At 47.1% G+C, this 12,075-nt stretch overlaps 1 protein-coding gene across 1 annotated transcript in view; it reads left to right on the forward strand.

Annotated features, from left to right (window-relative positions):
- The window catches only part of USP24 (ubiquitin specific peptidase 24), an 82,385-nt gene that overhangs the window by 64,926 nt on the left and 5,384 nt on the right, over positions 1–12,075 (forward strand). Inside the window, exons 53-63 of the mRNA XM_054383907.1 lie at positions 617–712; positions 1,388–1,491; positions 3,274–3,387; positions 3,925–4,021; positions 4,960–5,076; positions 6,462–6,554; positions 6,887–6,989; positions 8,346–8,467; positions 8,957–9,070; positions 9,453–9,518; positions 10,205–10,271. Coding sequence (XP_054239882.1) covers positions 617–712; positions 1,388–1,491; positions 3,274–3,387; positions 3,925–4,021; positions 4,960–5,076; positions 6,462–6,554; positions 6,887–6,989; positions 8,346–8,467; positions 8,957–9,070; positions 9,453–9,518; positions 10,205–10,271 — 1,093 coding nt within the window. The remainder of the gene's footprint in view (positions 1–616; positions 713–1,387; positions 1,492–3,273; positions 3,388–3,924; positions 4,022–4,959; positions 5,077–6,461; positions 6,555–6,886; positions 6,990–8,345; positions 8,468–8,956; positions 9,071–9,452; positions 9,519–10,204; positions 10,272–12,075) is intronic.

Here is a 12,075-nt window from a genome sequence, read left to right on the forward strand (position 1 = left end):
TACAGCTGTCTTGCAATAGCTGAAGGGTACCTACAGGAAGGCTGCAGAGGGACTTTTCATCAGGGTGTGCAGAGACAGGACAAGGGGGAATGGTTTGAAGCTGAGGGAGAGCAGGGTTAGACTGGAACTTAGGAAGAAGTTCTTCAGTAGGAGGGTGGTGAGACTCTGGAATAGGCTGCCCAGGGAGGCTGTGGATGCCTCCTTTCTGGGGGTGTTGAAGGCCAGGTTGGATGAGGCCTTGAGCAGCTGAGTCTAGTTGAGAGGTGTCCCTGCCCATGGTGAACAGGTTGGAGTAGATGATCTCACCTCAACATGAGGAGGAGCTTGTTTACAGAGAGAGTGACAGAGCACTAGAACAGGTTTCCCAGAGAGGTTGTGGAGTCTCCTCTGGAGACTTTCAAAACCCACCTGGATGCATTCCTGTGCAGACTATCCTGGGTGATCCTGCTCTGGCAGTGGGGTTGGACTGGATGATCCCTGGAGGTGCCTTCCAACCTCTAGTATACTGTGATCTCTGAGGTCTCTTCCAACCTGAGCCATTCTAAGATATTTAAATAAAAGATGTGATTTTAGAGAAATACACTTTGACATCTCTGCCTTTCTTTTACTTTTACAGATGGTGAGAGATGAAAACTTGAAGTTTATGAAGAACAGAGATGTGTACAGTAGTGACTACTTCAGTTTTGTCCTGTCATTAGCTTCACTAAATGCTGTAAGTCTCCAGACTAATGTCTGATGTTGAGTAGAAAGGGCCATGGAAGGTATTTGGGTCACAACCAGGATAACTGGAAGAGAAATGTCAATGTGATTTTGCTTTTCCAGCTGAGCAAATCATCATCTGATGTAGTGTGAGGTGTCCCTGCCCATAGCAGGAGGATTGGAACTAGATGGTCCTTGAGGTCCCTTCCAGCCCTGACATTTCTATGACTCTATCTCCAGTACTTTCTCAAGTTGATATCAACATGTGTGACAAAACAGACTCCAGCCTCTAGTTCTGATAGTGGGAGAAACATTGTGCCATGGTGAAATGCATGAAATAACAATTGCACAAACTGAGCTGCAGAGGGACAGAAATTCCTCTCTCTGTCCAAAAGTCAGTGGCAGTCACTTCAAAGCTGTATTACTGAATGGAGTCATAAGCAGGTCAGCATTCATTCAGTGTATGAAATCCCCAGGTCTGCTGGGCCTTACAGCAAGTGTGTTCCTGTTTTAAGAATGTTTGATAACTGGCATAATCAGCACTGGAGACTGTTTGTAGCACACAAAAATGCTTTGTTTGTTTTGGGGTTTTTTTTCCCAAGTGAAGCTATTTGTTGATGTGGTTGAGAGGCAGCCCAGGTGCTGCAGGTGTGCTTCTGCTCTGAAGTGAATCTGCTGTTTCTTTCAGACTAAGGTGAAGCATCCTTATTATCCATGCATGGCAAAGGTGAGCTTACAGCTGGCAGTTCAATTCCTCTTCCAAACCTATCTCCGAACCAAGAAGAAACTCAGGTAAGGCCTTCTTCTGGGCACCATAACATCTCCTCAGCTTTTCATGCTTGTTGTACCTACAGCACCTGAAACACTCCAGGTAGCATGGACAGTCACAGAAACAGCAACACACTTCTGCTTTGCATTGGAACCTCATCACAAAGAAATCATAGAATCATCAATGGTTTGGGTTGGAAGGGACCTCCAAAGGTTATCTAGTCCAACCCCCCCTGCAGTCAGCAGGGACATCCTCCACTAGATCAGATTGTCCAGAGCCTTGTCAAGCCTGACCTTGAGTATCTCCAGGGATGGGGTCTCAACTGTCTCCATGGGCAACCTGTTCAAGTGTTCCACCATCCTCATGGTGCAGAACTTGTTCCTAACATCCAATCTAAATCTGCTCTTCTCTCATTTCAAACCATTGCCCCTCATCCTATCACTTCAGGCCTTTGGAAAGTCCCTCTCCAGCCTTCTTGTAAGCCCCCGCAAGTACTAGAAGGCTGCTGTTAGATCTCCCTGGAGCTTTCTCTTCTCCAGGCTGAACATCCCCAACTCCCTCAGTCTGTCTTTGTAGCTCCAGCCCTCTGGTTATTTTTGTGGCCTTCCTCTGGAGCTGCTCCACCAGGTCCATGTCCTTCCTGTGTTGAGGGCTCCAGAGCTGGATGTAGCACTCCAGGTGAGGTCTCACCAGAGCAGAATCATCTCTCTTCGTCTCTGGCCTCACTGCTTTTGATGCAGCCTGGGAAGCCATTGGCCTTCTGGGCTGCAAGCTCACATTGTTGGCTCCTGTGCAGCTTCTCATCCACCAGAACTCTCAAGTCCTTTTCTGCAGGGCTGCTTTCTATCACCTCATTGTCCAGCCTGGACTGATACCTAGGATTGCCCCAACCTAGTTGCAGGGCCTTACACTTTGTTTTATTGAACCTCATGAGATTCTCCTCAGCCCACCTCTCCAGATTCCTCTGGATGGCATCCCATCCTTCAGACTTCTCAGTCTGAGAGAAAAGAGGGTCATGGAATAACCTGATGCTTTGGTGCCTCTCCCAGCTGTCTGTTTTTTGTGAACTGGCTGGTTGTGTCAACTGTCGGGTTGTGAACTGGGCATGGAAAGTTCAAATGGATTTAGAGTCAGCAATTTCCAAAATACTGCATCCAGTTCTGCAGCCCAAATTACAAGAAGGATCTGGACATGCTGGAGCATGTCCAGAGAAGGGCCACAAGGATGATCAGAGGGTTGGAGCTCCTCTCTTATGGAGACAGACTGAGAGAGTTTGGGTTGTCCAGTCTGGAGAAGAGAAGGCTCTGAGGAGACCTTCTTGTGGCCTTCCAGTATCTGAAGGGGGCTACAGGAAAGATGGGGAGGGACTTTTTAGGGTGTCAAGGAGTGATAGGACTGGGGAGAATGGAACAAAACTAGAAATGGGGAGATTCAGATTGGATGTTAGGAAGAAGTTTTTCACCGTGAGGGTGGTGAGACACTGGAACAGGTTGCCCAGGGAGGTGGTGGAAGCCTCATCCCTGGAGGTTTTTGCAGCCAGGCTGGATGTGGCTGTGAGCAACCTGCTCTAGTGTGAGGTGTCCCTGCCCATGGCAGGAATGTTGGAACTGGATGATCCTTGAGGTCCCTTCCAACCCTGACAATTCTATGATTCTGTGATTTTTAAGTGTTTTTGTCACAAGCCATCTGGTGTGCCTTCAGTGAAAGTAAAAATCAGTTCTTTTTGGCAAGCAGGAAACGTGGCCTAGGTTTTGGAGATGTGTTTTCTCTTTCATTACTGACACTTGTCCCTGTCTTGTCCCGAGGGCTGACACAGAAGAATGGATTGCCACCATTGATGCTCTGCTCTCCAAAAGCATTGATGCTTGTCAGTGGTTAGTTGAATATTTCGTCGGGCCAGAGGGCCGGGAGCTTGTCAAGTAAGTCCTGGTGATTCTGTCTTGGGAGTGTTGTCTCATGAGTGGATAAAGCTTCCTAACATGGAACATGTTTGAAACTTGTGACTAGTCACTCCTCTAAGTGGTGGGAATGAGAACACAGTGAAACTGTTTGGGGTAAGGTAAATTAAACTCCTGACAAAGGTCATAGATAAAAGTGGAAAGAATTTTTCACACCAAGCTACAAATCATCTGTGTTTTGAAAGCGACAAATAATTGGAGGTCTGGCACACCTGGAGGTCTGTGGAGGGAAAATCTCATCTTCCAAGTTGCCTTAAAAGGCAGGATCCTAGGACAGAGTTTTGGTTTTGAAGGAATAAATATAAAGCAATGTTATAGACCTTGCTAGTGACAAGCAGGGGTGCAGGAGAAGAAGTTAAAGCTTATTCACAGAAGTACAATACAGGGAATAGCTGGATTGTTATCCTTTTAAAAATCATGAACACCACACTTAAGCACAGCAGCCATGTGTGCACCTTGATTCCAGTTCTCTTTGCAGCTTCCCCTTTTATCTTCCAGGACTTTCCTCCTGGAATGCAGCGTAAGAGAGGTTCGAGTCGCTGTAGCCACTATCCTTGAAAAAACCCTCGACAGTGCCTTGCTTTATCAGGAGAAGGTTGGTGTCACCTCTTCACTGATGAACCTCTTGGTTGTCTCTACCTAATGGCTCTTGATGTGCTTGCAGAGAGTGCTGTGTCATTTGTAAATGACCAGGTGAAGGGTCTTGATCATGCTTCTCAATTAGACTCTGCTGCTCAAGGCCTCATCCAGCCTGGCCTTCAACACCCCCAGAAAGGAGGCATCCACAGCCTCCCTGGACAGCCTGTTCCAGAGTCTCACCACCTTCCTACTGAAGAACTTCTTCCTAAGATCCAGTCTAACCCTGCTCTCCCTCAGCTTCAAGCCATTCCCCCTTGTCCTGTCTCTGGACACCCTGATGAAAAGTCCCTCTGCAGCCTTCTGTAGGATCCCTTCAGCTATTGGAAGGCTGCTCTAAGGTCCCCCTGGAGTCTTCTCCATGCTGAACATCCCCAGCTCCCTCAGCCTATCCTCACAGCAGAGGTTCTCCAGCCCTTGGATCATCTTTGTGGCCTCCTCTGGACTCTCTCCACCAGCTCTGTGTCCTCCTTATGCTGGGAACACCAGAACTGGAGACAGGATTGGAGGTGGGGTCTCAGCAGAGCAGAGTCAAGGGGCAGAATCCCCTCTCCTGGCCTGCTGGCCACACTCCTCTTGCTGCAGCCCAGCACACAACTGCCTTCTGGGCTGCATGGCTGGCTGGCTCATAGGGAGCTTCTCATCAACCAACACCCCTAAATCTCTTCCTTCAGAGCTGTTTTCAACCCACTCTATTCAACAAATACAGCATTCCTTCCAAAGAGTTAAAAATGAGAAGGCTTCAATCCTGTTAACAGTTGATGTTAATCACAGAAGGCATAGCTGACCACACTGATTTCTTTTACCCATACCTGAACTCTGATATGTGAAGCACTTCTGGTTATTAAGCAGCAGAAAACCCTTTACATTCAAATCATTTATTATTTTTTTCCACAGTTAAAAAGTCTACACCAATTATTGGAGGTGCTACTTGCTCTGCTGGATAAAGATGTACCTGAAAACTGTAAAAACTGTGCTCAGTACTTTTTGCTATTCAATAACTTTGTACAGAAGGTAAGAAACCATTGCAGCCTGGTGCTCTTTTCTTGTTCAAGGGCAATAGTAAAGCCACCCACCTTCAGATAAGGTTCAAGCAGCACTCTCAAGCTCCTCCAGAACTTTTATTAGAGGAGATTTCCTTTTTTTTTTTTTTCTTTTTTTGCCAAGTGAATGGCTGTGAACACTGGATTCAGGATAACACACACACACAAATGTACCAGTAAAGTACACCAAGGGACTAAATTCTGGGGGGCTAGGTTTTGGGGGGCTGTTCTTGGCTGTTCTTAAAATCCAACATCAGGATTTTTGTCCTGTGGAAAGCAGAATAACCGATGGGACTGGCCTGGGCTGTTCTTCCAGGATGCTTTCTCTCTATTTCCATTTTTCCTCTATTCTTTTTTTTTTCTTTTTTCCTTCCTCCCCTCCTTCCTTTCCCCTCTCCCTCCCCTCCTTCCTTTCCCCTCTCCCTCCCCTCCTTCCTTTCCCCTCTCCCTCCCCTCCTTCCTTTCCCCTCTCCCTCCCCTCCATCCTTTCCCCTCTCCCTCCCCTCCATCCTTTCCCCTCTCCCTCCCCTCCTTCCTTTCCCCTCTCCCTCCCCTCCTTCCTTTCCCCTCTCCCTCCCCTCCTTCCTTTCCCCTCTCCCTCCCCTCCTTCCTTTCCCCTCTCCCTCCCCTCCTTCCTTTCCCCTCTCCCTCCCCTCCTTCCTTTCCCCTCTCCCTCCCCTCCTTCCTTTCCCCTCTCCCTCCCCTCCTTCCTTTCCCCTCTCCCTCCCCTCCTTCCTTTCCCCTCTCCCTCCCCTCCTTCCTTTCCCCTCTCCCTCCCCTCCTTCCTTTCCCCTCTCCCTCCCCTCCTTCCTTTCCCCTCTCCCTCCCCTCCTTCCTTTCCCCTCTCCCTCCCCTCCTTCCTTTCCCCTCTCCCTCCCCTCCTTCCTTTCCCCTCTCCCTCCCCTCCTTCCTTTCCCCTCTCCCTCCCCTCCTTCCTTTCCCCTCTCCCTCCCCTCCTTCCTTTCCCCTCTCCCTCCCCTCCTTCCTTTCCCCTCTCCCTCCCCTCCTTCCTTTCCCCTCTCCCTCCCCTCCTTCCTTTCCCCTCTCCCTCCCCTCCTTCCTTTCCCCTCTCCCTCCCCTCCTTCCTTTCCCCTCTCCCTCCCCTCTTTTCTCTTTACTGAAATACTTATGACACTTATTTTGCACATGCTGCTTCTGGGCTGGTTTCTGTCATGTGCTCTACACAATGAGACAGCTTCTTAGAGCTCTGCCGTACTAATCTGTGGGATGATTTCATTTGGGCTTTTTAGATTGAAAATTGCAGTGTTTAGCCTCTGCATTTTACTTTTTATTCCCTAAGACATCAATTCTCTAGCTGTACAGCAATCTCACTTGTTGTTATTGTTGTCTCAACAGCAGGGAATAAGGGCTAGCAGTCTTCTGCTGAGACACTCTGCTTTGAGGCACATGATCAACTTTCTCCTCGGCCCCCACCGGCAGAGTAATCAGGTGAAGTTCATGGAGCATGGCTTGTGCTGTAGTTTGCCCATCCCCATGGGGCTTTTTTTTTTTCTGTGCTTAAATTAATGATCAATACTCTTCATGTGGTGACACAGACTAATCCTTGGGTTATTCTGTGACCTTCACATGAGTCATAGCCTGCCTCTGTGCAGTTAGCATGGAAACAGCCACTTGGGCAGAAGTGAGCATCGCAATTTTGATAATAAGAAATATTTTCACCACCTTCAAAGTGTTACAACGTGCTGGTGGACTGCTAAGAAAAGAAATTGACCGAATGCACCAGCCCAGAGTTTATTGAATGTCTCCTTTGGCTCAAGCAGAACCGCAGGTGGAGTTCAGCACAAGCACGAGAGTTCGGATACCTCCACAACACTGTAGCACTACTTGTTTTGCACTCTGATGTCTCCTCACAAAGAAATGTTGGTAAGGATTGCAGCTTTGCCTTTTTGGTGACTTTGCTTTTCAGTTCCTCTGCCTGGCAGTAGTCTTATGACAATGCAGTAGCTGGGAACGTGAGGCAGTGATGGTTAGCATACGGTCGATGAGTTTTCATTTTGCTGTACATGTGCCAAGGGACTGGAGCGAACAGTCAGTGTTAGTGACACTCAAGGCAGGGGAGAGGGAAATCCTGGTGCTAACACTACTGTGCCTTCCCCCCTCTCCCATATGCCTAGAAATTCTTTCACAGAATCACAGAGTGTTAGGGGTTGGAAGGGACCTCAAAAGATCATCCAGTCCAGTTTCCCTGCCAGAGCAGGATCACCTAAGACAGGTCACACAGGAACACATCCAGGCAGGTTTTGAATGTCTCAGGGAAGGAGACTTCACAATCTCTCTGGGCAGCCTGTTCCAGGGCTCTGTCACCCTCACAGTGAAAATGTTTTCCCTTCTGTTCCTGTGGCACCTCCTCTGCTCCAGCTTACACCCTCTGCCCCTTATCCTATCATTGGACATCCCTGAGCAGAGCCTGGCTCCATCCTCCCCACACTGCCCTGCACATCTTCATAAACATGAATGAGGTCACCCCTCAGGCTCCTCTGATCCAAGCCCCAGCTCCCTCAGCCTTTGGTCATAAAGGAGACATTCCACTCCGTTCAGCATCTTTGTGGCTCTCTGCTGGAGTCTTTCAAGCAGTTCCCTGAGGTCCTTTTTGAACTAAGGAGCCCAGAGAACTTTCCTCATGTGAGTGAGTCAAGCTGTGGCTGGAACAGATTCACAGCATAACAGGCTGTATTTACTTAGCTAGGTTAAACCTCTTGCTAACCTGAAGGGGAGTATTTAGGCTGTACTACTGAATAACAAGCACTTAAATCCTTTCCTAGATACTTCCTGCAAGAGGCAGAAATACCCAAGTAAAGACTCTAAAGGAGTAAGCTGAGACCTTCAGTTTCCCCAAGGCTGAATTTAAAGTTGTCCTTTTTTAAAAGAACAACTTGGTTTGTGTCTGGGGTTAAAAGTTTATGAAGTCAAAAAACCCTAAAGCAAAGGAAAACTGATGAACATTCTGAATATGATGAATGTGCAGAAGTGATTGGAAGTGAAACTGAAGCTCAAAGAGGTGATAGTATATAGAAAGATTTCACTGTGACCACCTCAGGTTGTCACTTACGTGAATGACACCGCAGTGTGCAAGATGCTTGGAGTGCTGCTGTGTGAGCTGTGAGTGAGCCCAGATGAATGTCATGAGAGAGTTTGTGGTGCCAAATGAGCAGCAGTGTCTTCAAGGTGTGTAGAGCCAACTAATTTATGAGTGGATTGGTTTTGTGTTTGCTGTTATAGCTCCTGGTCTCTCTAAGCAGCGTCCCCCTTTAAGCATCACCACTTCGGGTCCACTTTTGACGCTCCATGAAGAAGTGGAAGCCTTGTTGTTCCTGTCAGAGGGAAAGCCCTACTTAATGGAGGTATCTCTTCCAAATTCTACCCTGCTCTGAGCTAAAAGCTATTCTGAAATTATTTCTTTGGAAATGAAAAACACTGAATGTTAAAAAGCAGCCAGCTGGGGAATAAGTTGAGTCTAAACAGAAGGGACCTTTAGTTTCTCGTTTACCCTTTCTTGTCCTAGTATAACCTTAAGCTGAGGGGTCAGGTTTGAGAGTTTACAAAGATAGCAAAGGCAACTGAAGATATTTTGCAAGTGTCCATGTTGTTGTCAGTTGCTGTGTCAGCTGGAGGTGCCAACTCAAATGGCTCTGACTTAATGGATCGTGCTTGACCAGACCACTGGGGTTGGGCCGCAGGAACTAAACGGAGTGCTAGGAGAGCAGGGGTTCAGCTCAGGTGCTGGGAGAAAAAGCTGCATCCTTCCTGGAAAAGTCACACACATTGTGGTACAAACTTAGTTTGAAAGGGTGGTGTGGCTGTGCCTGAAGTGGTTTGCACCTCTCCATTAGGTGATGTACGCACTGCGAGAGCTGACCGGCTCTCTGTCGGCTCTCATCGAGATGGTGGTGTACTGCTGCTTCTGCAATGAGCACTTCTCCTTCACTGTGCTGCACTTCGTCAAGGTAGGGACAGCAACTTTGGCCACAAGTGTTTCTTCTAGGCTTTGGTCACACTGTCTCTGGTGTGTAACCCTAACCCTAATGGCACTGGGGTCTGCAGAGCAGTCTCTGTGCAGTGAGCAGTCTCTCTGCAGTTCACTGGGGTCTGCAGAACAATCTGTGCAGTGAGCAGTCACTGTGCAGTTCACTGGGGTCTACAGTGAGCAATCTGTGCAGTTCCTTGGATTTGGGGGCCTGTTGGTTGGTTGGGGTGTGTTTGGTTTTGGTTTTTTTTTTAAGGCTTTTGCTGTTTGAAAAACCAAATTTTCAAAACTCCGTCAAGCTATCTTGTAACTCTTTGCATCACCACTGTGTTTTACTAAGTAACTTTGTTTCTTACATGCAGACTCAGCTGGAAACTGCTCCACCTCATGAACTGAAAAACATATTCCAGTTACTTCATGAGATACTGGTAGGTGAAGGGCAAAGGCTTGCCCAGGATAGATTTTTATATTGATGTGTAATGATAAGTCAGGGCTGTACTGGCAATTTCCACACCCACCTAGTGCTGGGTTGAAGGTTGGACTTGGATGATCTTGGAGGTCTCTTCCAATCAGGTATATTCTGTGCTTCTTTTAATCCTTCAGTTTGGGGAGTTCACTACTTTTTAAATTGCTGTCTTTATAATCCATGATGCATGAAACTTCCCAAGCCTGACTTGTTCTTCGTGTTGAGGTGGTTCAAGACATCCCCAAGCATAGATACAGTGGCGATGGGAGGTATGCAGCAGAAGCAGAGCACACTGAGTGCAGAGCTGAGGTCAAGCACCATAAGGAGATTAAGAAGGGACACAAGGGGCAATGGATGTAAACCACAACACAGGAAGTCTCATTTCAACATGAGGAAGAACTTCTTTACTGTGAGGGTCACGGAGCACTGGAACAAGCTCCCCAGCTGAGGTTTTTGAGTCTCCTCCTACGGAGACTTGCAAGCCCTGTCTGGATGTGTTCCTGTGTGACCTGTGCTAGATTCTATGGGCCTGCTCTGGTAGGGGGGGTGGACTCGAGGCTCTCCAGAGGTCCCTTCCAACCCCTAGCATCCTGTGAGCCTGTGATCTCACACTGCTTTCTTACAAGGAGCTTTTTTGTTTCCCAACAGGTTATTGAAGATCCATTACACGTAGAACGCATCAAATTTGCCTTTGAAACTGAAAATGGATTAATAGGCAAGTAAGCCAGTGGGGGAATGCTCCTGTCTGCTGCTGACCCTTGTGTTGATGGTGGTGGTTCATATAATCTAGTTTCTAAGCCTTCTAAACTACTTCTCAGGGAAAACAGCTCAACACATTTGATTTAGCCTCCACTCCCCCACAAAACACTCTTAAGAAAATCCAAAATAAACATTAGAATATTCTAGTGACAACAAACTGGAAAGGAATTTAAGTGGGAAAAATGAATTATCTCCAACAACAGCAGTCAGGGAAACCAGAGAAGAGTGGCATTTACTTTGCAATACCTGAAGGGATCCTACAGGAAGGCTGCAGAGGGACTTTTCCTAAGGGTGTCTAGAGACAGGACAAGGGGGAATGGTTTGAAGCTGAGGGAGAACAGGGTTAGACTGGAGCTTAGGAAGAAGTTCTTCAGTAGGATGGTGGTGAGATTCTGGAATAGTCTGCCCAGGGGAGGCTGTGGCTGCCTTCTCCATGGAGATGTTGAAGGCCAGGCTGGATGAGGCCTTGAGCAGCTGAGTCTAGCTGAGAGGTGTCCCTGCCCATGGTGGGGAGGTTGGTGCAGATGATCTCTGAGGTCCCTTCCAACCTGAGCCATTCTGTGATACATACTTAAAAACTGATATTAAGGAACCTTAACCAAGAGGTTGGCAGGAGAGCTGACTTTTTAAAATAAGAAGCAGATGAGGGTGTATACATAATGTAGGAAGGGGAAGAGATGCCTTGAATTAATAGAATAGCTCTATCAATCCTTAAAAATTAATCCATTTCCTACATCTGTCCAGAAACTGCCAATCTTTTTTGTGTTGTCAGCATCCTAATTAGCATTAAAAGAGACTGGTTCAGCATGGAAGGATGCTAACAGTGCTGACTGCAGGGGAGCTTCATATTCTGACAGATGGTTCCCATTTTGTGCTGCTCATACAAAGTGTGCTCCCTCCATTTGATGCAGAAGCTTTACTAAAGCACTCAAAGGAACAGAGAAGTCCCAGAAGGGATGAGTGTTTACCTCTCCTGAATCAAGGGTAGCCACATAGTACTTGAGGAGCACCTCTGATGAGTTAGTGCAGCTTGAGCATTTCTTTCACAGCTGTTTGGATGAGGAGCTGCTTCAGATTGTGGCTTTCACTGCAAGATTCTGTTTTGGCATGAAGGAATATTTAGCTTTGTGCTTTATTTCTCTCTTACACTTCAGTGCTCTTCTGTTGAGTAGTTTCCATGTATGACTGACAGAAAAGCAGCTAATATTCAGCAGTGTAAGAGCTAAGTGGTTGCTTGATTTCTGGGTAAATTGGTCCCATGTGGACCAACTCTGTTCTATAACTTGGGCAGTACATGACCCACTTTTCTCTGCAGAACAGAGGTGCAATTATTCAATTGGATTTTTCTGTTGAAGGCTTCAAGAGCTGCTGTGAGTTTGGGGAGTGAAAAGTTGTGCTTTTTACTTTGGAATTTCCTTGCAGCAACACTTAACAGCATCTTAGTCCCACTTCACATGGACCATGACCTATCTGTCATCTGGAAATAGGCAAAAATAAACCCAACATTTTTTCTGTGGTCCTCAGCAGGGTGTTTGTGCATCATTTGCTATACACCACTGCTGTAATTTGAATCTTGGACAGTAGGAAAAAAAGGGCAATTTTCACGTCTCTAGCAACTATTTGCCAGCTCTAGGGGTTTCACTACATTTCTTTGATGACTGCTATCAAGAGAGCAACTTCTGAGTAGCAACTCTGATTGCAGCAGCTCCATGGAAATTTCTCTGCTTCTCCTCAGTGAAAGAATTTTGTGAAAAGATGTG

The sequence above is a fragment of the Indicator indicator genome, chromosome 10 (genome assembly GCF_027791375.1).
Source record: "Indicator indicator isolate 239-I01 chromosome 10, UM_Iind_1.1, whole genome shotgun sequence".
Taxonomy (NCBI): domain Eukaryota; kingdom Metazoa; phylum Chordata; class Aves; order Piciformes; family Indicatoridae; genus Indicator; species Indicator indicator.